Below are 26229 nucleotides of genomic sequence, written 5' to 3'. Positions count from 1 at the left end.
TTCCCCCCAAAATAAATAGTCTCAAGTCTAATAGCCTTAAAATAAAACAACTATTGATTCCTTTAGTAAGTAGTAATATGTAGAGCAATGTGTCATAATTGGGAATTGAACTCAGACAGGGTGATGCAGGAGTGTGCCATGAGTCCCTTACACAAATAAACAACAAAGATTGTTTAGGTAATGTAATGTTTAAGCAGGTCATAGAGTTTCAGTCTGACCCAGCCATCTAACCAGGGAATTCCGACATTTACATGTATACTGAACTGTGTCAACACAGTTATTTATGTCTGCTGTTTGCACTCACATGGCCAGTTTTGGTCTTGTGGAACTCCTCCTGATGTCTGTCCTTGAGCATGCTGTCCACCACGCCGCTGCGCTGCCACACATCGAACAATGTCTTTCCGTGCTGGTATCCCACCTCCTGCAGCCACAGTCAAGGAGGGTTAGAGCGGGCGAGAGCCATCAGATAGAAGAGACACGCATATTAGCACTGAGGAGCAGGGGGTGGGGGTTACTCACAGCGATCTCGTCAAACTTGCCGAACTCTAGTGTGCCGTAGTGGTTGATGGGCGGCCGGATGTACTCGCAGTAATCACTGTCTTTGACCAGTTCCAGCTGCCGCACACAGCAGACGTAGGCAAGCCGGGTTTGGATCTCGGCCATGTTCAGGACCTGGTAGGCAACATTAGTTGAGTCTAACAATGCAGTGAAGGCTGGTGCTGATATTTTCTAGAGTTTATGATTCTCATGTAGACTCTCTACTGTTCTAAAATAAGTTCAGTAGATAACTTTTTTTCCACTTAACATTTCTACATTATTTTTAGTACATGCCATGGCCACAATCATAACTACAGAGGACATTTGCAGTGGTGGAATGTAACTAAGTACATTTACTCAGATACTGTACTTAAGTACAAATGCTGAGGTAAGGAACAGAGTTTTACAGTGTGGTATTAGTACTTTTACTTAAGTAAAAAAGCAGAATACTTCTTTCACCACTGGACATTTGACATGAAAATGTACCTTGACTTTCTCAGCCAGAGGGTTGAACCGTTTCCACAGCAGCCACCAGCCGTTCAGCGAGTCCCCGTAGTTGGTTAGGTTGGTTTCGTCCTGACTTCCAACATCTATTGCAATCACAACCTTGGCCCCCATAGAGCGAGCCACATCGGCTGGACACCAAAATGAGAGAAACGCGTATTCTAGGTCTTAAAGGCCCTGGCAACCTACTTTCTCAGTCAGCTTCTTATCGTGAACAATGAGGTCTGACATGATCACAATAATATGTGCCAAAGTTAATTTTACATGAAAGACTTATGTTTTGGTGTTTTTTGTTTGCTCATGTTATCAGTCAATCAAATTGATCTCCCAAGACCCGCACAGTCCTAATGCACATTAGCTTAGTTTTTACTGTAATAAAAAAATTAACAAAGGACGTTTTTGTTTTAAACTTTAAATTTGAGTAATGCTTATTTAGTTATGAATATTTAATGTTAGGAGGAATACCGCTGGAAATTCCACCAGATGTCCCTCATTTTAAGCCGGATGTCCATCCCCTTCCTCTTTCTTTGTGTTGCCGTTCTAAACTCTGGGGGATTTCTGAGGACTATTGTTAACTGCTCCTCAGATCTCTGCAGGCTAAATCCAGACAGCTAGCTAGACTATCTGTCTAATCTGACGTTTTCTGTTGCATGACTAAAACAACCTTTGACGCAAACAAAAACACCAAAACAAGTTGAGACTTTTTTGCAGCGGCACCGTTGCTCCATCCGGCGCTGAGCTCCGGCCAAGACGATTGTGATTGGTTTGAAGAAATGACGATTAACTAGAGCACGTTTTACTTTCGTCCCAGAATGCTGTGTGGACTAGCCAGGCCTTCCTGGGTCTGGCTATGCGAGACTAAGCAATACACTCCCACTCATGTAAAGCATAAGCAGTAAAGTCCACCTACACTCTCTTAGTGTCTCTCACCAGGCAGGTTGTTGATGTAGCCTCCATCCATGAGTAAGTGTCCATCTTTGGGATCACAGAGAGGTGGCAGGTAACCAGACAGTGACATACTGGCCCGGACATACCGCCACAGCGAACCTAAAGAGGAGAGACCAGTGTACTGTTACCAGGATGAGAAAATAATAAGGTATGACAGAGAAGTCAAAAGACATACTGTAGCTTACTTCAAGCAGTATTAGAACTTGCTTCACATCAGGGGATAGCAACCTTTTTATAGCAGTGCCTTTTAAAATGTTAAGGTTATTCAATGTACCATATCAGCAGAATTAAGGTTTGCTTTGCTCCACATGTTTCTCCACCCTCCAGGTAACCTTTTGGTTCATTCATTTTCAGTAAAAAAGATTTCTTTTGTAAAATATATTTTTTTAGTTTTTTTACATACAATTTAAAAATGGAAATTAATTGGTATTTTGCTATCTTCAAATTTAAATAAAAAAAGAAGAAATACAAGATTCCAAAGTTGCACAGACCGTCAGTGTGAACTCTCATGGAGGAAGCTGTGATATCTGTTGTAATGTTGAAGTACGGCAGCCACAGGTCCTAGCAAAGGAAAGGTGGTAAAAGCAGACAAAATAACACTTGCAGTTAAATATGCTATTATTATAGATCGTTATCATTAAAAAGATACAACGAGTGCTTACTTTTGCTTTGTAACAAATGTACCATCTGTATTTGATGCAAGTTATTATTGTTTTAACCCAAATGTGGTAAAAATGAAATATTTATTTATTATTTAAAATGCTCACTTCAGGTGTGAAATAAAAAGAGGACAGATTTAATGCACTTTCAGCTGTGGTAACCAAATTCAAATGATGCTGCATAATGTTGGATTAAATACGCTATGATAAACACGCACAGCAGATCCGACAAAAAGCAGGTCACACGTCCCTTGTTAACGCTCTTAGGGCTAAGGGCATTTTACATTGCTTTTTAAATTCACATTTTAAGGATATTTGAATATAACCAGATCCCCATGTGTTTCCTATCCGTATGGTGAGGCCCAAAATGTGTTCCAGAGCAATGTTTAAAGAGATAATTTGGCCTTAAAGCTGAAAAATGTATGTTTTCTTTTTGAAATCTCTCAAATCTCTTGTGAAAACTGTAAACTGAAACTGTTTTGGTGCTTGAAATAAGTTTACAAACGTCTTTGGTTCACACAAGTAGCGTAATATATGAATAAAATAGTAAATAAATGTCTAAAAAGAAATTTTGTAATATTGCTTTTTGAGTAGGAGTTTTGTCAAATATTGCTTGGACTCGCCTCTTTTGTCCTCAGAGGGTTAAAGCTATAGTGCGTATTTTATGTCTTTCTCATGAGGAGAATTCCTCATGAGTAGTAATGTCAAGTAATGACAAAACTGTTGGCGCGTCCAAATGATGCAAGCCTCCAATAATCGAGCACTACAGAGAGAGTTGTATGGAGCTGATAGTCTTTGGCAATGGATTGAATGTATAGCTACTATACTATAGCTTTAAGTGAATTATATAATAATACCAATGTTCTCTAAAAGTCTAAAAACCCTGTCTGCCTCACTGCAGAGCTTTTATTCTTTATCTTTTTGGAGAACTTACCTCTATTTGTTTGCCCTTGAAGACAGAGCTAATGCTGGAGTTAAAGGACGCTCCAGAAAACATGGAGGTAACAGGGTAGGTCAGATCCAAGATCTTCTTAAAGTAAGAGGTCATTCCCTGAGAAAGAAAAGGAAGTGAAGAAGGGAAGTGAAGGAGTGTGTATTAACAGGAAACTAAATTAGCTTTTACCAAAAATGATTTCTTAGAAATAAAAATGACATAAGGAAAACTAGTAGATAGATACTAGATAGATATATATATAGATAAATAGATAGCTTAATTGTCTGTCCCAAGCAGTGACAGAAAGTTACCTTTGACGGCTTACTAAAAACATTAATTTAAAACAAACAAACAAACACATTAGGAAACATACAAAACAGCAGTTTTACAGTGTCTATTTTATGTTGTTTAGAGTAGTTATTGCTGAGGCCAAGTGGACAAGTGGAACTTTGTATTGTCTGTCTGATGGAAGTAACTGGAAACAGTAACCAATTTCAAATTAGAAATTAGACAAGTTATTGGTTGCATTTGAAGCAGGAAGCTTTACATCCAATCAAAGTAATTCACACGCAATTTAGCAATGTCCCTGCCGTTGTGGTCGGCAGGGACAAGTCCTCTTAATAATTTAGACAGAGTAAAAATGTGATTGAGACAAATCACAATCGATTTAGAGACGAGACCGAGAGTTTCAGATAGTGGTCTTGAGACCACGACCGGTCTCGAGTACTACAACACAGGTAAGTATTTTCCTATCTTCAGTACAATGACAACACACCATGGCCCACTCCCGAGCCCGGACCCTCATGTGACTGTTGCTCTTCTCCTCAGCGTACAGCGCTCCCATCAAGGAGCCGATGGAGGTGCCGCCCACCATGTCAACAGGGATCCCCGCCTCGTTCAGGGCGCGCAGGATACCCACCTGAGAGCAACCCCTGAAAAGAGACAGTCCTCCATCAAATAGCATCACACGACACACTGTATGTCACATTTTATTCAACTACTATCAAAAAGTTTTATTCTAACAAGTCCATTTGTTTCATATTTACTAGGGGTGGGGGGGAAAATCAATATCATATGTATATGTATTTTTGTTTTTACCAATGTTTTACCTAAATATTTTCTTTTTATACTGTAACGCTGACAGCATAATAATTTTTTAAGGATCTGGATAATGTTGCCTGTAGTGAGATAATAATTGCATGTTTTTCCAGAGTTTGACTTTGTTTGTGATTACCTTTAGATTAAGAGGGAAGTCATACATTTTACTTTAAATATGTATAATCATGTTTGAATGACTTTACAGCATGTGTAATCATGTTTGATTTTTAAATGTTTGATCATTCTGAATCTTGTAGCATGTAACCTTTATCAAGTGAACATTAGCTTGATAGTTTATCAGAGTATCATGAATGTAACAGAAGGGTTTGGAAGGAAGGTTTGTTCAGTGTTCACCATCGCAAGAAAGTATAATTTTTTGTCAGGTAGAAAAATTTGGAGAAAGAGCAGGTAAAGGAAAATCTGACAGAATTGGTCTTGTCTCAAGGGAACATTAACAAAAAGAGTCAAGCATTGGCCTGTGGGAGAACTAGCAGAGGGTTTGCTATTTGGTAATAATCAGAGATGCCAAGACTGATAGTTTGTAGGACGGGAGCCACAGGGCCTTGCGCCAGAGCCACACCGCCTACTGTACCTCTACTTGTTGAGCGGCTCGCACGAGTGGGGTGTCCACAGACAGCTCGGCCTGCAAGTTGTATCTCTCTACATAGAGTTTGCCTTAGATAATGGTCATCAATAGAGATGTTCCCATACCAGTATCAGAAGAGTCTTCAATACAGCCTTAAAGCTTTAGTGCATAAGTTTTTGATATTAATAAACATCCATTACGTTCAAGTAGTTGCGAAATGCTACAAAGCTAATTAACACTCCACACAACTCTCTCTGTATTTCTCAGTATGGCTATGTAGAAGATTCTGGCGTCCGGTGACTTTTCCGGGCAGTTTTGTTGTCTTCACTTAGATATCCTCATCGGGGAGACAGAAACAACGCACTATAACTTTAAATGCTGATATCGGTATTGACGAGTTCTGGAGTTTATGCGGCGACTGATACCACGTAATTTAGCCCAGAAGAAAATCTTTTTCAAAGTTTGTTTACGTTCTTTTTCAGTACTGATGACTTTCAAACTGGATAATAAATAAAAGTTTTATGGCATTTGTTCTCTGTATTTGTTCATGTTTCACAAATGTTTAACTTGAGCAAAGCCTTTCAACAAAAAATCACATCCATACAAGGATAGCTGTTTAAACATAATAAAATATATGCATTGTTTTACACACTGGTATCGGATTGGTATTTGGTATCGGCCAATGCACAAGTTCAGGTATCGGAATCAGTATCGGAAAGGAAAAATGGTATCAAGACACAAATAATTTGTATTTTCTAAAAGAAGTAATGATTAGAAACAAAAAAGTGAAACACAATCTGCAGATAGTGCCTTCTATGTCCACAGAAAGCTAGAATCCCTAGCATTAGATCTCTTTACGCTCTCCTTACTTTGACGCTACGAAGAATTACACGGGCCAGGTTGGTAAACAACTGCTTTCTGTGTGGAGTTTACTGATGTCACATTAAAAAATGTTAGTCTCCTCAATTAATTAGAAAAAAATTAGCTAATACCAAAAGTTTTATAATGCTGTTGTATTGAATGCGTTTGTATATGGTATGGCTTTGTAAACAAACTTCTAATATAATTTACTTTTGATTTGCACTCTGTTGATTTGATATTGTATGTTATTTTAGTTTTTGGCTCTATTTTCTCTTTTCTTTTTAGATTTTTTGTTTGTCTTTCTATTTTAATTGGATTATGCATTGGAGAGTGCCCAGATTAAGCCCCTTAGGGTTTTTTTTTTTATATCTGACCATCACATCTTTTATTGATTATGTCTACATTAATCTGTATTATTTGTATATGTGTAAACCAATAAAAAAAAACTAAAAAGAACTCAATATAAATCCGCTGTACCTGGCGCCCCCTCCACCAAGCACAAGGGCGATGCTGTTTCCTGTCAGGATCCTGGCCAGACGAGAGAAGTCGGAGTGACGATCTGCACTCTTTTCAAACACACGCTGGTACAACTCTCTCTGAAAAAACAAAAACATACACACAGAAATTAAGCACTTTCCGACTGGGCCAGAATTGCCCATAAAAGACTACGCTGGGGGTGGTTAGTACCAGCTTAGGTAAACTCCTCCGGGAGAACACTCTGCGGGGACAGGACAGGTGATGGTGTCTGGAGATCCAGCTCCGCATGTTCAGCCACTCGGCCGTCCCCTTTGGCGGCGGGCCGTCCTCCCTGTGCAGCAGCACCAGCTGCTTCTGAGCACGGACTGCACTGCCCTCCAGCATTCGCTCCAACTACAGGTGGAGGAAGAGAAAGCAGATAGTAGGGCAATATATCGATATTACACATATACTGTACTGTAAATTGTATGTGACAAATTAGTTTAGCTCATCATGGAGATGCATTGCAGAATGGTGGTTCATAAATACTGAGATGTTGGGCTGAAGTCAAAGTGAAAAGAAGATTTGTATTCTAATATTACAGACACAGCTGTAGTTTAGCTGTACTGTAGGCCTTTCTCCGTGGTGATTCAATAGCAATTTTAAGGTAGGAGAATGTGTCTCTCCCCCACCCATATTTTTTTTTTTCCTGAATTCCTCTAAAAACTGAACATGTACCAGTAATTTTTGCCCAGAATCAGAAAGTAAAAAGTACTCAAAGGAAGTATTTTTGCCTCATCTTAATAACACAGCATAACAAGGGTGACTCAGACATTGTGCCCCATGTCTGCAACCTACTTAAGCCAAAATGTAATAAGCATTAAAAGCTCACTGATTAGCCTTATTAACAACTTATAAAGAGCTACCTACTCATTTGATCTGTTAGAATTAATTAAGACTGCTATAAGCCAAAAGCAGGCCTAATACTTAAATAAACTGGATTTCTGATAAATCTGTCTTTTTCAATCCCTACATTGGCTTATTCATTTTATTCAATTCAACTTTATTTATAGTGCCAAATCATAATAGACATTATCTCAGGACACTATACAAATAGATTAGGTCAGGCCATACTTTATTATTTTATTTATTTTATTCTATACTTTCATGAAATCTCTTTTTTGTGTAAATACATTGCCTTTTTGAACACGTGTGCTTTCTATTGAACCAGTGCCAGTGTATGTAAAGGGCAACTTTGGATTTTTTTTCAACCTGGACCCTATTTTCCTATGTTTTTGTGTCTAAGTGACTAATGGGAAAAACAATCTTTGACATTGGTCCAGTATTAAGCGAGATTGCTGTGGTTGGCAGCGGTGAAACAAGCAACAATTTTAGTTAATGGGGCAATTGTCCAGCTTGTATTTACCTTCACAAAAGTGTTCGTTTTGCCACTGACAGGCTCAGATTAATATTCTAAGTGTCTGACAACATTGTGGAAAGGATTTATAAGGAGGTCGACCTTTCTGTTAACGAGGAAGATCCTTTTTTTAAACATAAAAACATCCTGACCTCCCCCACAGTGGGCTCCTGCTCCCCCAGTCCCACAATGATAATGCAGTCAGCCTGGCGGATGCAGCGCTGGGTCCAAGGCGTCAGGGTTGGGTCAGACTGGTAGAGGACAATGCGATGGATGTCTTCCTGCTGCCCGAGCCAACTGGACAGACGATACTCATGGACACTTTAAAAATTAAATAAGGGACAGTATAAGCCAGCTTGCAACATATAACGTGTTCACTGTTAGTTAAATACCACCTGTTAAAGAAATCATGTCTGTTTCTCAAGTATAAAACTCTTCAAATTTGGTAACTGATGTTAATGTGAATATTGACATCTGTCTTAATCAACGTCTTGTTTTCAGAAAGAACCCAACATAATAACCAGCATAGTCTTATGCAGTAGGACTTCAAAAAAACTGAATGCATTACTTATATATTAACTATTAAATCACTTGAACAAATGTGTACCTGTCCAGAGCAGCAGAGCCTAGGCACTGTTTGATGGAGTCACTGTTCAGGAGTAGAGTGGGGCCTTCAGAAAACAAACACATATTAAACACGTTTTAAACACAGTACCTATAACATTGTTGTGAATGAAAGTGTAGTATAAATGTATCATGGTGCAGAAACTAAAGTAGATAACCTAACCCCTGTACTTTTGTATTTAATCCTTATCTGTGCACTAGTTTGGTAATGCCTTGGACTGGGCCCAGACTTTCTTTCTTTAATATATTTTGATAGGGGTTCTTTCAAACAGTACTACCCACAGCACACATTATAATATCAATGTTATTTTTAAATGTTTAGTACGGCAACAGCAGTATAATATTATAAAGACAACCAATAAACATGCAATTTGCAGGAAAGGGCAACACAAAAAAATAGTTTCTAACTTTTAGCGCAGAAACACAGCATAGTGCAGTGGTATTCATTTGGTAAGGTGTGTGTGTGTGTGTGTGTGTGTTTGCATGTGCGTGCGCATGCATGTGTCTGTGTGCATGTGCGTGCGCAATGCGCATGCATGCGTCTGTGTGTGTGTGTGTGTCTGTGTCTGTGTGTGTGTACCGATGCCAATGAGTGCATGCTGCAGCTCCAGAGTGAAGGCAGTGAGGGGGACGTCCTCAGACACAGGCAGGATGGACACCGTGGACAGGTTGGAGGCTGGATTCCCAGCATCCCACTTGCTGGTGGGGGTCTGGAGAGCCAGACTACGAGCTGCAGGGCAGAGTTCTTTTCTCATTACATATTTTAGACAGAAAATAACACTTTTTAAATGTATGCAATACAAAATACAGTTTTACTGCTTTTATAAGCTCTTTTATGCCCTATCGTGCATATATCAGGATTGCATCTCATTTGATATTAAAAGCCAAATTGATCTCAACATGATAACTGGCATGCTCCTATTTTTCCTTAGAGTACATACATTTGTACATTCAGTTCCATACTGAGACACACTGACAAAAAGATTGTTGTACAAGAAAAGAATTACCTCTGTCTGCCTTTCTCTAGCTAAGTGTTAAAATTAAATATTTTACTTTGGTCCGTGTGAGGGTTTAGACCTTAATTAATCAAATCACATTTAATTAGTTTAAGCAGACAGTATTGAGTCTATGCAAATCTCCTCAGACAGACTTATGAGTTGACAATCAGCGTTTGATTACTCTGTTGTTTCCTGTAACCTTGTATAAAACCCTGGCTTAAAACGTGTTCTGGTCAGAGAGAATCCTACAACTTCTTGAGAACTTCTGTCTCCACTGAGCAGTGAATAAAACTCTTCTGAACCAGCCACTGAATTGGACCTGATAGAAACTTTTTCTTCCACAGCATGTAGTTACCAGCCAGAGGCCCATTGACCTGCTGCATGTTGCCCAGGATCTTCTGTCCCAGCAAATGAATCAGCCGGGTGACAACCTGAGGATACCTCCTCTTGATGGAGTTCAGAGCCCCTTCAGGTAGCTTGGCGAGCTCAGAGTCTCTGACAGCGTGTACTGTGGTGGCTCGATTCATGTGGGTCAGCGCCTCGACCTGGACAAGCCACAAATCAGGTGTACTGAAATCTGAAGTTCTAATCACTGTTCATCATACCAACTAGAGTTGTTCCGATACTGACATCAGAATCGGACAAGCCTTTGATACGGCCTAAACGCTGGTTTCGGAATTGACGAATACTCAAATGTGTGTAGCTATCCCATACCACGTAATTTAGCCTAGAAGAAAATCTTCCTTAAAGTTTATTTACATTATTTTACCGTACTGATGACTTTCAAACTGGATATTAAAAGAAAGTTCCATGATATGTATTCTGTGTATTTGGTCATGTTTGATAAAGAGTTTAGCTTGAGCTATGCCAAACAACAACGATGGCAATCATATCACATCCATACAGGGATAGTAGTATACAGCTGTTCAAACACAATATAAATGCATGTATTTTTTTAAAACATTAGTATCGTATTGGTACTTTGTATTGGCCATTACGCAAGTTCATGTATCTGTTATGGTTAGCTCTCTCTCGTCCCTAAGTTGGGTGTTTTTCCCTGTTTGTCAGTGTGTTGTCTGTTTTTTTTCCACCTGGAGAGCTCGAGGTGTGTTCAGAGGAATGTAGGTCAAGGGGCGTGGTCGATTCATCACTGCACAGCCGTTCATCACTGCTGCAGCTCATTTAAAAGATTCAATCCAGCAATACTTAAACCGGGGCTGATCACCGCTTCGGCGCCAGTTTGTTAGCTATTACCCATGTGGTAACTTGGCTTTGAGTTCTAGTTGCACTCTAGTTTTGTCCTTTTGTTTTTCTGCTCATGCTTAACCTGTGTCTTTGTTCTGTTACCGCTCAGACCTGCTGCTTCCTCTGCTGTGCCTGCATGCTTTCAGTCTCACCCTCCAGCCTCATCTTTAACCTCTGGGTAACCATCTGTGTACTCATCCCAGCCTGTCTGCCTCGAGTCACGTAACTACTTGGATTCTCCCATCGGGGGAATCACCTCAGAACTCGGACCAGTTGTCCTAACACAACCTACATTGTTTCTCTAAGTTCACTTTTTCTATTAAAACCTTTAAAGACTGCTTTACGTTTGGTTGTGTGAAATCTCTGAATTCTGGGTCCGAACTAGCCCCTAACAGTATCGGAATCAGGTATTGGGAAGGAAAAATTGCATCAGACCATCTCTAAACCCACTGTTGAAATTATTATAAATCATATTTCTCCATATCTGTAAAAGTGTCTCTGTGTCCCAACCGGCAGCGGCAGATGGCCGCCCAGCCAGAATGTGTCAGAGGTTTCTGTCTGTTTAAAGGAAGTTTTTCCTCGCTACTGTCGCACCAAATGGTTGCCCTTGGGAGGGAATTGTTGGGTCTCTGTAAATTATAGAGTATGGTCTGAACCTACTCTGTTTGTAAATAATTTGATTCATTTCATCTTACCACTCCTTTAAAAATGCCCTGTCTTCTTATTACAGAACCAACTGTGCCTGTCCATAACACCTCTACAACAACATGCTGTCACCACCACTTCAAATATTATTACTAATATCCAGTTTAATTCTTGCTCTGCCTCGAACTTGAATGGGATTGCGTGGTCCTAATGGTTTTTGTTTGTGGCTGTTGTTTTGTTAACTGTTGTGTCTAAGTGTGATTGTACGTTATATTTATGTCGCTAAGGACCCCCTCAAACGTGACACGGGTTATTCATAATAAAGAATTTCAAAAAAAGTGTCCTGAGATAACTCCTGTTATGATTTGACACTATAAATAAAATTGAAGTGCCTAAAAAAAGTGATATACAGATCGTGTCTTATCAGCAGTTTCCAGCAGGTTCGAGCTTATCGATACTGCTGTGAGACTAGTGGATCATATAACGTTATGTCTAAAAATAGATACGTGCGCGAACGGGAAAAAGGATTTACGAGCACAGTGTCAGTGTGTGCGTAAAGCCTAGCCCCACCCCCAACGCAAATCATTCAAAACATTCAGACTGTTACCCAGAGCAGCGCTCTGTGGGCCGCTTCATCAGCTTGTTAAAACAAAAACAACGACAGAGAGAAAAGAAATCAAAGAGTCACAGTCTCACAGTTTTTGCAATAATGGTTCTGTTAAGATTAAGAATTTTTCACCTCTTCTTTCCACCAAATAATAGAAAAGTATCAATAAAGGCTCGCTAAGCAGTCTCAAACATGGTGTCAATATCAATAAAAAATACACGTTCCCTATCCCTACTCACCACGCCGATTAGATCCCCACGGCCATACTCTCCAGCCAGCTCCTTCTTCCCATCATCCTGTGCGACGACAGAGCGCAGACGGCCACTGAGGACGATGAAGGTGCTGTCCGACTTGTCTCCTTGTCTGAGAACAATCAGAAAACAACACAATGAAACATTACCACACAAACACACTAGAATCATTTAATCCACTTAATTATACTTTATTTTTTATTTCTCATATTTATATAGATTTTTTAATAATTTGTACAATTATTAAAGTTTACTCTGTTGCTGTCACTTTCCCTGCATGAGTGTAACAACAGACATAATAGACTTCTTCATGTCTTGTTTTCTTGGTTACGTCCTTTTATTTGTTGTTCTAGAGTCTCCAAAACACAAGAACATTGGACATCAATGTATAGATACAGAATCAGCATGACGCCGCACTATCACAGCACTGTGGAGGCAGATAGTTTAGCTAGCTGTCTGGATTTTCCCTACAGAGATCTGACGAGCAGTTAACCATAATCCTTATAAATCCACCAGTTTAGAACGCCAACACCAAAGAAGTGTTAACGGCGGTAATAGCAATGGTGCAATCCCGGAGGTGGAAGGTCATGGAAATAGACTAAGCAAGACCCTCCTCTGAAGCACTGTGGAGGAATGTCTGACAATGTGAGACTACCCAACAGGTAAATTAGCTCTCTAACCTAATGTTAGTCAAAGTTTTGACATAGAGGAGCATCAAACATTTTAGATGAAAGAGATGAGAGTATATCCAGCTGCTCGTCCGTTTTAGCTCAATGCCATCAAACTGTCTGTTTTGTTGTATTAATTGTAAGATAATGCCTATAAAGGCTTCTCATCTAAATAAAATATATTGCATTCCCACTGATATTAGTGGCTCTTTTAGTAAGAAGCTAATCCATAGAGCAGATACCTGTAGACGGCACGGCCGGCCTCCACAGCCATCCAGTCCAGGGCGAAGTCAATCTGTCTGACAAATGGCGACACTCTCTTCACCACAGTGTGAGCTACGTTCAACACCACCCTGGGATCCTCACGCATCATTCTGCAATATTGAAAACACAGATTGTTGTGTATTGCATTAAATTGTTTGTGATAGGAAAAACCCACACTGGAACCCTAACGAAAATTTTGTTTGTGAGCTTGTTCCTACTCATAGAAGTGGGCCTTGGATATGGAGAGGAAGGAGCAGTCTTTGTGAGCCCGGACACTGAAGATAAGGGGCTCCCCCGTGAGAACAGCCAGGTGACCCACCATCTCTCCTGGGTGGGTGACAAACAGCAGGGTCTCTTCCTCACGGTCTATCATACGCTGGTAAACATGGAGCAACCCCGAGATGATAAATGCCACGCTGACATCCTGTAAGAGAAGAAGAACAAGAAATAGTCAGAATGAGGATTATACACACATCCATGTAAAAAGTTGTGGGGAAAAAGGGAATGTGGTATCTCCCAAAAAAGCCTGGAGGAAAAAAGCTAAGTGCAGAGAATATTTGTCAAATTTTGATTTCTTATATGTGTAATTCATTTTTGGAACTTTCAACCAATCAACTGCTGCTCAATCAGTGGCAAAGCAAAATGCCCTTTCTATTCCTCCCCCAACACCCACAGAGTTTTAATTTGTTTGTTGTTTAACCTTAAAGAAGAAAAAGGAAAAGACATACTTTATTGATCTCTCAAGGGGAATTTGCATTTTACACTCTGTTGGTACAAACGTTACACACAGGCCTGAAATACACACATGCCCAGGACAGGACCTACATACATGCACTAGTTGGATGGATGTCAGACAGAGTTTCTGCAGGTTTCGCCATGTCAAATTTAAGACCATAATGAATAAAACTGAAACAGATAAAATCCGTTTTATGTCTGTAGTACAATCCGAAAGAGAACAATAAAACGGAAGTGGATTGGCTGCAAAATAAGTTGCATGTTGGTCTAATTTGTCGTTGTAATACAGCAAATTATATTTGGACTAGTGAAAGAAAACGCATAAAAAAACATTCTAAAGTGCTGCAGGACCATTTTAATGAGCATTGCGTGTAGGAAAATTAAGACCTGTTAGAATTATTTAAGACCTAAATCACAATACTTTAGCAAATTTAGGACATTTTAAGGCCTAAATTTGTATTTTGAAATTTTAGACTTTTTAAGACCCTGCGCAAACCCTGGTCAGAGTAAGAGGGCTGTTCATGGAAAGGTGCCCCAAGGAGTTGGGAGTTCAGTACCTTGCTCAAGGGCACCTTGTCCAAGAGGTGAACTGGTAACTTTTCCAACTCCATTCCACACTTTGTATTTGGTCCATACTGGTCAGTCATTTTGCTAAAAATGTCACTATATACTGACAGTACTACACAAATCAGATAATCTATGAAACAATTATGTTCCTCTGCCTCCTCCTGGTGCTGCTAATGGCATAAGGAAAACAACCAATCTGAGCCAAGGAGCTTCTAACACAGTGGCAATGACTGCTCATGAATCTTAATTCATATTTGAATCAGTGAATCAGAGCTGCCTGGTTTGACAGTTCGATGGGAGTTCACGAGCAGCAACTGACACTGTGATGAAGGCTCCTTGGCTCTGAGTGGTTGTTTTACTTCAGGTGCGGACCAAACTTGCAAATGCCATTACAAGTACTAGGGGGAGATGAATAAATCAATTATCTGTAAAGTGAAAGTTTGTTATTCCTCAAGAGCATCATTCACACACGCATTGCAAACCTGAACTTATGTAGACATTACCCGGCGGAGATGAGAACGGAAATGTCTGAATAATTTGGACTGGACCTTGAACGCACTTTACCATGCCATCTCCCTAGTACAAAGACCATGGAATCTCTGATTGTGCCATGTTTCTACAGAGCTGCTCATTGTGTGGAGTATTCACGGTGAGAGTGAAATCATCAGACGGAGTAAAAGAACGAAAAAAAGTGAATTGGTTGTTTAATGACCAAATTACCAACCGGCTATGACCACGGTGTAATCTGAATCATGTCCTGTCCCCTGCATGCTCTACCTAGCATCACCCGAGGTCTAAACCAAACTGAGTATTAGTAGCAACACACTGAGAGGTGAGTTTGCGTCTGACCTGGTCTCCCTGTTGGGCCACAACAGAACCGGCTTTGACCTGCCGAAGATTCACCCTTCCCTCCAGCAGACTGGCGTCCTGATAAAAAAGCAGTATATATTAAAAACACAGGGAAATGTATTTGTCAAGCGTCAAGTTAAAACTGCTTGACCAAACATGGATTCATAATTACAAAACTGTTGCCAGATCACCTAAACCTCACTGATAAATAAGAAAGACATTAGTGAAAATTTGTTTCCTTTTTTTTGGTTTGGCGCCCAACTAGGTTGGCCAAAATTTATTGTGAACCTGAATTGATACACGGACCAGATCAAAGTTTGTGAGGGGCCGGGTTTGTTCCATGGGCCTTAAGTTTGACACAAAACAAACTATATTTATTATTAGTAATTTTTCACAGATTGGTTTTATAGTATTTCCCTGTTGCTGTTACATTTCCCCCTGTTTAAAACAAGAATTAGGAATATATATTTCAAACCGGTGAACTCTGTGCTGAACGGATATACAGTGGTGTGAAAAAGTGTTTGCCCCCTTCCTCATTTCCTGTTCCTTTGCATGTTTGTCACACTTAAGTGTTTCGGAACATCAAACCAATTTAAACAATAGTCAAGGACAACACAAGTAAACACAAAATGCAATTTGTAAATGAAGGTGTTTATGATTAAAGGTGAAAAGAAATCCAAACCATCATGGCCCTGTGTGAAAAAGTGATTTCCCCCCTTGTTAAAACATACTATAACTGTGGTTGTCCACACCGAGTTAAATTTCTCTAGCCACACAGGCCTGATATTGCCACACCTGTTCACAATCAAGGCATCACTTAAATAGGAGCTGCTTGACACAGTAAAGTCACCAGAAGATCCTTAAAAGCTACACATCATGCCGAGACCCAAAGAAATTCATGAACAATTGAGAAAGAAAGTAATTAAGATCTATCAGTCGGAAAGGGTTATAAGCCATTTCCAAAGCTTGGGAATCCAGTGAACCACAGTGAGAGCCATTATCCACAAATGGCGAAGACATGGAACAGTGGTGAACTTTCCCAGGAGTGGCGGCCGCCCAAAAATACCCACAGAGCGCAGCGACGACTCATCCAAGTGGTCACAAAAGACCCCACAACAACGTCCAAAGAACTGCAGGCCTCACTTGCTCAGTTAAGGTCGCGTTCATGCCTCCACCATCAGGAAAAGACTGGGCAAAAATGGCCTGCAGGCAGGTTCCGGAGAAAACCACTGCTGAGCAAAAGAAACATCAAAGCTGTCTCAATTTCTCCACAACACATCTTGATGATCCCCAAGACTTTTGGACAACATTCTGTGGACCGATGGACAAAAGTGGAACTCTTTGGAAGGTTGGTGTCCAAGTATATCTGGGTAGAAGGAACACTGCATTTCATAAAAGAACATTATACCAACAGTAAAATATGGTGGTGGTAGTGTGAAGGTCTGGGGCTGTTTTGCTGCTTCAGGACCTGGAAGACTTGCCGTAATAAAAGGAACTATGAATTCTGCTGTCTACCAAGAGATCCTGAAGGAGAATGTCCGACATCTGTTCGTGTACTCAAGCTGAAACGAACTTGGGTTCTGCAGCAGGACAATGATCCTAAACACCCCAGCAAGTCCACCACCGAATGGCTGAAGAAAAACAAAATGAAGACTTTGGAGTGGCCTAGCCAAAGTCCTGACCGAATCCTATTGAGATGTTGTGTGTTGACCTTAAAAAGGCCGTTCATGCTCGAAAACCTCTATGTAACTGAATTAGGACAATTCTGCAAAGATGAGTAGGCCAAAACCCTCCAGGACGCTGTAAAAGCTATTGCACGTTATCGCAAACGCTTGGTTGCAGTTGTTGCTGCTAAGGGTGGCCCAACCAGTTATTAGGTTTAGGGGGCAATCACTTTTTCACACAGGGCCATGGGTTAGGATTTTTTTTCACCTTATAATAAACACCTTCATTTACAAATTGCATTTTGTGTTACTTGTGTTGTCCTTGACTATTGTTTAAATTGTTTGATGTTCCGAACACTTAAGTGTGACAAAACTGACAAGAACAGGAACTGAGGAAGGGGGCAAACACTTTTTCACACCACTGTATACAGTCTGTACTTACCTGTATTTGGAGGACCTTCAGCAGATCCTTTTTGGCAGCTTGGAAAATGACATTAACTTTATTATGCTGGAGATTTCCTCCCCCAGCATCATTATAGTAGTAAACGGCTGATGGAGTGTCCTGCATTGTCACACTCTTCTTTAGAATAGACTGAGGAGACAGAAAAGTGTAATTAAGACTTCAAGCCCTTTAGAAAGGCACTTAACCACAAACTAAGTCCTTATTCAAAGTAACAATTAACCTGTATATGCCTATGCAGTGTACTAAAAAGATCCATTAAATTCACTGTGTAACACTGTATTGCACTGTTTTAATAAGTATTATTTTGCTTGGGCTAAGTCTACATCAAAGTGGTATAATAATTTGCTTAATCACACAAATACACAACTAAAAAGCATGGCTGATGCTCAGTCCTTTAACGCTGGCAGAGTTTCAGTGACAAGGACATTGTCATTAGGGAAGACAGAAGAGTCAGACAACATAAAAATGGCTTCTTTGGCAGGACAGTTTCCTTGGACAAATTAACACGAGTGATGACGTACTCACGGCTGTGCATGGCTCCTGTGCTCTCTAAAACTCTCTTCCTTATGATTACTCACACCACAACATTGTCAGATAACTTATTATGACATATATTGTTTTTGTCATTTGGTGCAAAAGGGAATTTTTTTTAAATGGTCTAACTTGCATTAGACTAATCAAGGCCACTAGACCACTAGTCCAAAATATATCTCTGTGTAACTGGCCCCAGATTTTCAACACTTGGGTTCAAACCAGCAGCAAGTGCAAGAAAGAAAATCCTTATCCAGAGACCTTTACAGGAGTGTGAGCCAGAGCGTCCTCTTTGTCAACTTTGGCCTGTTCATACACTTTGTTGAGGTTCACTGACATGTCACCTGCATAACACAAAAGGTTCACAGTCATCATATTGCTCATGAAGGTTCAGTATCAGTAACAATACTCATTGACCCAATTATTATTATTATAACCAGATGTGCAAGCGTCTCAGAGGCTGCAGTATTTGTTGTACTGTAGATCAGGGGTCTTCAACATTGTTAAAGCCAAGGACCCCTTAACTGAAAGAGAGATGGAGCAGGAACCCCCTACTACATATATTGTATAAAATGAAGTTGCATATTAAACTGGGCCTACAATAACATGTAGGGCGTCCTAAACCCTATATACATACCTCTTTAGTGCACAGAATACTAAACTTTTAAAATAGCTTTAGAATTGTAGCCAAGATTTATAAATCATGTTTTTAATGTATACATGTTGCACAGTGAATCCTTAGGTTGAACTGTATCCGTGGATGGCCACCTTAGTGACTACCTTACGTAAAGGCCTGTTAGCCTATCTTCAGTGGGGATTTATATTTGCTAAAAATAAGTTGGATTCATTCAACTTTCAAAAATTAAAAATAATTTGGAGGCCCCCATGCAATGACTCTGAAGACCCCCCTAGGGTTGAAGATTCCTGCTGTAGAGACCTGCTAATGCTACTGTTAGTTCTAGTTTAAACTGGGGGAGCATTTAAAAAACGATTTTTCATGTTTCATAACAACTCAGATATCTTGTGGAAGCCTTTCTTTGCTAAATGACTTCATGTCAAGTTTTCAAATAGTTTGATTCAGGTTTGGCAACTTGTTTGTCAGATTTTCAGTTGAATTAAAATAACTTTATGTGTCCCCAAGGGGCAATTATATGCAAGAGTATTAGGGCCACATGTGCAAATGTTTTGAGTTTGAAGTAAGAATTCTGAGAATAAAGTTAGATTTCTGACTTTATTTTTATTTCTCAGAACTGAAATTAAATGTTCACATGTGGCCCTAATCCTCTTCCGTACCTTTAAAAGGCACAAAGGGTAGCACATAAAAAGATAATTCACAGATATGGTACAAATATGAATAAGTAGAGAAATAAATAATTAATGCATTGCGTAATGCTGTGCATTATAAACAGCTAACGATCAGTCATAAAAGTCATTAAAACCATAATTTAAAAGGTGCTATGGTGTAGTTCTTAACTTTGAAAAGAATCCGTCTTAATTCTTTGATAAGCATAAAACTTGCACATGAGAAAATAAGCAATAAAATAAGTTGCAGAAGTGGGAAATTATTGGTTATTTGGTTTCATAATTGCAACAACTTATTATTGGTGACCTGCTAAAACACTTCAAATCAGCCCGCATAGAATTGACAAAAAGTCAGATTACTCTTTATTGACTTCTCTTCAGCTCATTAGAAGGAAAAGCTACTGCAAATGTTCTAAATGTTTGTCCTAAAAGGTTAATGCATATTGTTCCAGGGCCCTTAAAAACATTATAATATAACTTATACCTATTAAGAATGGCCAGTACCATGCAGAGTTTGTATAGTTCATCACATCTGTCCTACCAAGACAAGAAAGTAAAGAAAATCAAAACATCTACAATATGTATATGTATAAAAGTGATGCTGTGTGTGAGTATACCTGTAACAGCCATTGGGGTGGATTGCGAGCGAGATTTCTTGTATTTAGATGTTGACATGTCCGAGAAGCTGGACTTTTCTGTGTGTAACAAGAAATCAGATAACTTTACAATCACATATTACAGCAGCCTGACAGTGAAAATCTGAGAGAATGTTGTAGTTTCTGACCTGCGTCACTTTTTTCGGAGCCCAGATCATCAGAGTGGGAAGGCTGCCTGCGGGGGCCTCTGTGTGGATGACCCTCACCCAGGACATGGGCCAGCGACACCAAAGAGATGGCTTGGCTCTCCTGTAACACACACATAAATCAATATTTAAACATTTTCTAAATATGTGCTAAGGTTACATTTATGTAGTGGAATTAGCTGTGGTCCATTTCTGACATCATGGGTATGAAGTTTTAAGTTTTAGCTTTTGTCACATAAACTCTTCTAGGAATGCAACGCTATCAAATCCTTTAAAGCTTTATAGAAATACTTCTGCGGAGAGGGATTTAAAAAATGAAGATGTTGAGTCTTGGCACCAAACATTAGCTTGATTGGGTCAAGTGGTCCAAAAGGTTATTTCTACTGTATTACTTTAAATCAATTCAATTTAATTTATTTATAGTGTCAAATCATAACAGGAGTTATCTCAGGACACAGTACAGTTAGAGTAGGTCTAAACCACACTCTATAATTTACAGAGACCCAAAAAAATCAACCTGTGAAAAATAATGCAGATCAGCAACATGACACTACAGATTGAACAGATAGATCTGCAGCACATGATCATAGTGTACTTTAGTTAAATAATGTAGTGGATTTAAAAACAATAAACATGCTCAGTTTGATACCGAACATGACAGATACTGATAATACTGTAAATATGAGTAAATGAAGATTTGAGTCAACTGCAATCACAGTAGCTAAACATGAAATAAGGACACCTCTCTCAATTTAGTGTAAGTAAATACGCGCAGGAAAAACAGCGCAAGGATAGACATCGAAGAAACCTTGGGAAGACTAACAAAAGAAGGAACCTCCGTCCCAGCTAGTAGTTGCCAAGCAGGCAGCACAACACTGTAGATGGTGTTATTATACTACTATTTGGTTTCAATCTTTCCTTAGAGCTAGCTTCATCTTTGGATAGTAACTTTAAGTGTGTGCTATTTAACAACACAAAGAATGTCCAAGAGCTTTAAACATCCACTGACTGTCTCAAATCTTTTTTTCTATGTATTGTGTAGAGAATATTGGGGACTTCAACTTTACATTCTGATCTGAACTCTGATTCAGGAAACTGCAAACGCCTAGGGTTATTAAATTTAACACTCGTAAAATGTTTTATGTACTGTTCCAGATTGATGTAATAATAATAATAATAATAATAATAATAATAATAATAATAATAATAATAATAATAACAATAACAATAATAATGACTTTATTTGTATTGCAAACTTTAAAAAAAACCTTGAGAAAGAAGAATTAATACTCCAAACCACATCTTGCCGACAACAGATGCTTTGGAATATCAGGCTAAGCATCATGGTCCCCACATGCCTAAATGACCTGAAGTATCAATCTAAATTGCACATGAGAATTTAATTCTTTGCTACTAGAATAATAAAATCAATGTTTAATCCAATCAAAACATCTTTGCACAATCCATATCAGTCAAAACACAGTCTGGAGCACAATTTAAAAAATAATAAAACCGTACCGGGTTGAAGAGCTCAGTGGTCAAGCCAAGGTAGTTGTGTAAGGCAAGGAAGGTCACTCTCTGGAGACGCACCATGATGATCTACAGAGGACAGAAAATACAAGCAATATTGTTACAATCTAAGAAATATCTTTGTATTAACAGTTGTATGACTGTATATTTTTATAGAAAATGTCCATAGAATGTGATTCATAGTTGTATTTCTGTTTAATTACGTTTGTAATTTCAGCGTTATGTAATTGTGTGGGAAAATAAACAACATGCATGTTTGACTGGCCGTCTAGTAGTTTAAAAATGTTGTTTGGGTTGGTCATGTGTTACATACAGTATGTGAATGTACTTATTAACCAGCACTTGGATAAGCAAGCTTCAAAAAACGTGTTTAAAGCATAAAAAAGGAAGCTTATAATTAATTGAAGCTCTTTTCTTTTTAGAAGTTTATTAACTGAGCAGCTTTGCACGAACAAACTATTTTTACTGTAGCTACGCACAACGTTTCTGTTTTTCAGAACTTTTTCTGTTATTTTACATATTTGGAATGCAGTGCCACAAAAGGAAATCTGGATACATACTCTGAAGCTGCCAGTGCTTTTGTTAATCTGAGTTGATAAATTGGATGCTTCTCATTGTCAATGGACTCTTGGCTTGGATGACACAGACCATAGTTACTTCTCGTTGTCAGTGGACACTTTACCTGGATGACACGGACCATAGTTTCAGGATATTTTTCAAAGACTGATTGGAAGGCTGCAGCTGGGAGTCGCAGGATAGTGGAGGCAACTGCAGCTCTTGCAGACACTGTTTTGTAAGGTGCGGGATAGCCCTGAAATACAGATAATACAGTAATACAGTGTGTGGAGAAAGAATAATGTTGTGAGTAATAAGAATCTTCACAAAACAGAATTAAATTGTACAACAAGATAAACTAAATGTGGACAATAAAAAAAGTGAATAAAAGAAGGACTGATGTAATGAATGATTAAACCAATATAATGAGACACAGAATTTTTCCAACCATTCCAGTAAAAACAAGTCTAAAAATGAGATTATTTTTCAAGTGTTTATGTCAAACATGTATCTATTAATAAAGAAATCTCTGTATATCTTGTGTCCTTTGCATATTCTGAAAACCATTTATCCAATCTACTTCACACTGTGTACTGCTGGGGAACAAATGGCAAGCATTGTCAAATGGTGAAAATTGGACACGTGACATAGTCAATTATAATAAACGTTGAATAAACAAGAAAACAGCTGTGCAGCAGCGGATTCAAGGCCCTGCGGACTAAAAGCATGTCATCCATAGCGGTCTCCTTATCGCTTATTTAAACAAGACTACCTCCGCTAAGTTCATCACACCGTTGTTTCTGACCGCTAGTATCAGCAGCTCGGGTGAGTGACACAACTATGTTGTGGCAGGTGTGTTTTCCAGGGGCGGATTTAGTAATGCACCATCTTGCTTTACTTTGCACCCTATGCATAAATATTACTACCGCCCGGTCCTGCAATGCAAAAAGGCATTATTAACGAATTTTCAGAATAATCGCCAATACATCTGGCCAACGTCCCTCACCTCCTGCTCCTTGTGTGTTGCCTTTGTCTAACTCTGTTGCCTTCAGGAAACTTCCAGCTAGCGAGCTACACGCTGAAAGTGGCAAGTTTTTAAGAAAATTTCAATTGTGCAACAAGCCAGGCCTGCTCGGTTCTTTGTCAGAATGGTTGTGTCTCTTTATAAAGATTTACAAAGAATATGTTTACGGCATTTCCTCTCTAAGTGGGACGTTTGGTGGGATTGCTGTGGAGGAGTCAATGAGGTTTAACCATGTATCAGCTAATTTAAATAACTCACGTTACTGTATTGTGTCAACAGTTAACTTAGTTTAATTTATTTATTGTATGTGGAGTTTTGGGGGCGGCTGTGGCTCAGTGGTAGAGCGGTTGCCTGCCAATCGGAAGGTTGGTGGTTTGATCCCTGCCCCTGCAGTCATTGACGAAGTGTCCTTGGGCAAGACACTGAACCCTGAGTTGCCCCCGGTGCTGCGCATCGGAGTGTGAATGTGTGTGAATGTTTATCTGATGAGCAGGTGGCACCTTGTACGGCAGCCCCGGCCAAGGTGCCACCATACAATGTATGAATGTGTGTGAATGGTGAATGTATCCTGCAGATGTAAAAGTGCTTTGAGCAGTTGTTAAGACTGGAAAAGCGCTATATAAATACAGCACATTTACATTTTCTTGTGCAGGATGCAAATGTTCCACCAAAACAAGTTCCTTCCCTAGACTATTCTGCAAAGCCACCGTCCGTTGCTTAGCACCGCCCAAAACGATTAAGATGGGTTTAAAGAAATGCAAACAACCCAAAGCATTTTTTTTCTCCTATCCTGGAACGTATGTGTGGTGTAGCCAGACCTTACTCCACAGCGCTGGAGATAGTGCTGGCTATGCAAGACTATGTGCAATGTGACAGCTAATTTCCAAAAAAAAATACAGCCGCATTACATATGAGGATGAAGACGTACAGTGATGATGTCCAGGATACTCAGCAAACTGTGAACACTGTCTCCTGGTAACACGTCCTTCACCACAGCGTCGGTACCATCCTGCAGTAAAAAAAACACACAATATGAGAGCAGAACGACAGTCACAACAAATGTAGCGGTTCCCACAATTTTGACATTTTCCTCACTGATCACTCATATATTGTCATTACAATATAGTTCTTATTAGGAGTTAAGAGCCTATTAAGAGAGTTAAGAGTACCTATCTTAAATTAAATGTCTGCTCAAAAATCCTGAAATGTTTGGTGCACAAAACTGAGTGGTTGTTTAAATTGAATGTACATAAGTTGGTGGCCTTTGTCTGTAAAGCATGGGCAAAACGACTAAAAGGTTTGTTTGTTTAATATATGGAATTTTTGTTGCTATTCTGGTATGTGGTCCCTTGCTGTAAATAATGTTGTCTTGTAAGCCTATGAAGGCTGGGTATTTTTTTCTTTCATGTATGACACAATAATAAAATATTATTCATTCATTCAATACACATAAAACAGCAAAGGCAAGAAGTACTAATCCTGATCCTAATCGCTGAGTGTGAAATATTCTGGTGGTTTCTGTGAAGCAGCAGGTGTTGTGGTGGTCTTACGCTCTCACGGATGCACAGTTCCAGGCGGCCATCTTGAACCACGTAAATACTGTCATCAGTGTCCCCCGGTCGGAAGAGTCCCTCTCCCTGATGCAGCTGGATCAGCACCATGTGACGACACAGCTCCAGGAAAAGAGGCTTCTCGAAGTGGCCAAGTACCCTTGTTACAACACACGTGCACAAACGGTGTAGTTCTATTACTGCTAATGATAATAACCACACATGTATTAGTCACTGTCACTACAGGTACTGTGTCATATAAAATATATACCAAATCCAATTCAGATTCTGAGTCCACAGATGTACAACAATCAACAGATATAGTATGATGGTCTTTGCTCCATTTCATTAATCAAGAAAATCAGATTTCATATTAAGATTTCAGTCCTGGTAGGTCCTGTAGTTACTGCTAAGTGTGTTTTAATAATACATGTTGCAGACTTCTATTGAAATGCAGTGTATCAGCCACTGGGCACAGAAAACACACCTAAAGTAGCTATCAGAAAATCAACCGAGGAAGAAGAGGAGCTGGTGTACGTGGTAAGAGCTCAGCTTCAACTCATTATGCCATGTTCTTTCATCAAGACAATAGACGGCGATGCTCTGCAGTGTTGTGCGGGGAGGAGGTGGGGGTGGGCCATTAGTCAATGAAATGGCCCATTTGTGTGACATCCTGTTGTGTTCTTCAAGCCCCCAATGTAGCACAAGTAGACTTTTTATTTCACTACTATTTGTTGACATCAGATCGTTTACAGATCTCCAAGTTTCCGAGCACACTTGAAGGCAGTTTGACGGAGAAAGAGAGGAAGAAAGGAGACAAATAGAAGACGGCAAAAACCGCCATCACCCCGCGGCGGCCTAACTGCACTACCCGCATTCAAAATGAATGGAAAGACCCGTGTTTTTGCCGTACCGTCTGACCGCCGACGCGTGCTGTGTGAATGCTCACTAAGATCAACAAAGTCCCCCAACATGGTCAAACCATAGTCAACTTGGATCAACTTAGGTCTTTCACATCATGTCCAGTTAATTGTAAATCTACTATGCGTTGGTGTTCTATTTGTATCCCAAGCAGGAAAGGTGGATTCCACTTGTCACAATAGATCTGAAACAACTACTTTGATGATTGTTTAATCGTTTCAAGTGTAAATTATACAATGTGTGGAGAAAAAAAGGGTGCTGTGTAGTGGTGGGGTACAAAACCAATACAGCATAGTATTGTGATATTTTCTGTGGCAATACTGTATTGACACACATATGCCAAGTATCAATCATTTATTAAATATGTCTTGGTCTGAAGTGTATCTTTTTAGATGAAACAGAGGTTGACGAAGTTTCCTTCGGGGGACATCATT

At 39.5% G+C, this 26229-nt stretch overlaps 1 protein-coding gene across 3 annotated transcripts in view; it reads right to left on the bottom strand.

Moving 5' to 3' along the window:
* The window catches only part of pnpla7b (patatin-like phospholipase domain containing 7b), a 38157-nt gene that overhangs the window by 4619 nt on the left and 7309 nt on the right, over positions 1–26229 (bottom strand). For all 3 annotated transcript variants that reach the window (XM_032516565.1, XM_032516567.1, XM_032516564.1), the window contains 25 exons: positions 24875–25034; positions 24253–24333; positions 22428–22556; positions 21734–21814; positions 20198–20318; positions 20031–20108; positions 18373–18455; positions 17560–17709; positions 15454–15531; positions 13521–13726; positions 13281–13412; positions 12359–12482; positions 9978–10167; positions 9205–9354; positions 8608–8671; positions 8153–8321; positions 6815–6997; positions 6605–6723; positions 4358–4514; positions 3583–3699; positions 2481–2550; positions 1972–2088; positions 1024–1172; positions 520–672; positions 305–421 (listed from right to left, as the gene is read on the bottom strand). In XM_032516565.1, the coding sequence (XP_032372456.1) occupies positions 305–421; positions 520–672; positions 1024–1172; positions 1972–2088; positions 2481–2550; positions 3583–3699; positions 4358–4514; positions 6605–6723; positions 6815–6997; positions 8153–8321; positions 8608–8671; positions 9205–9354; positions 9978–10167; positions 12359–12482; positions 13281–13412; positions 13521–13726; positions 15454–15531; positions 17560–17709; positions 18373–18455; positions 20031–20108; positions 20198–20318; positions 21734–21814; positions 22428–22556; positions 24253–24333; positions 24875–25034 (3178 nt within the window). The remainder of the gene's footprint in view (positions 1–304; positions 422–519; positions 673–1023; positions 1173–1971; positions 2089–2480; positions 2551–3582; positions 3700–4357; positions 4515–6604; positions 6724–6814; positions 6998–8152; positions 8322–8607; positions 8672–9204; positions 9355–9977; positions 10168–12358; positions 12483–13280; positions 13413–13520; positions 13727–15453; positions 15532–17559; positions 17710–18372; positions 18456–20030; positions 20109–20197; positions 20319–21733; positions 21815–22427; positions 22557–24252; positions 24334–24874; positions 25035–26229) is intronic.

This window comes from Etheostoma spectabile, chromosome 5 (genome assembly GCF_008692095.1).
Source record: "Etheostoma spectabile isolate EspeVRDwgs_2016 chromosome 5, UIUC_Espe_1.0, whole genome shotgun sequence".
NCBI lineage: Eukaryota > Metazoa > Chordata > Actinopteri > Perciformes > Percidae > Etheostoma > Etheostoma spectabile.
Note: the sequence above shows the minus strand (reverse complement) of the source record. Positions and strands in the feature narration are given on the sequence as shown.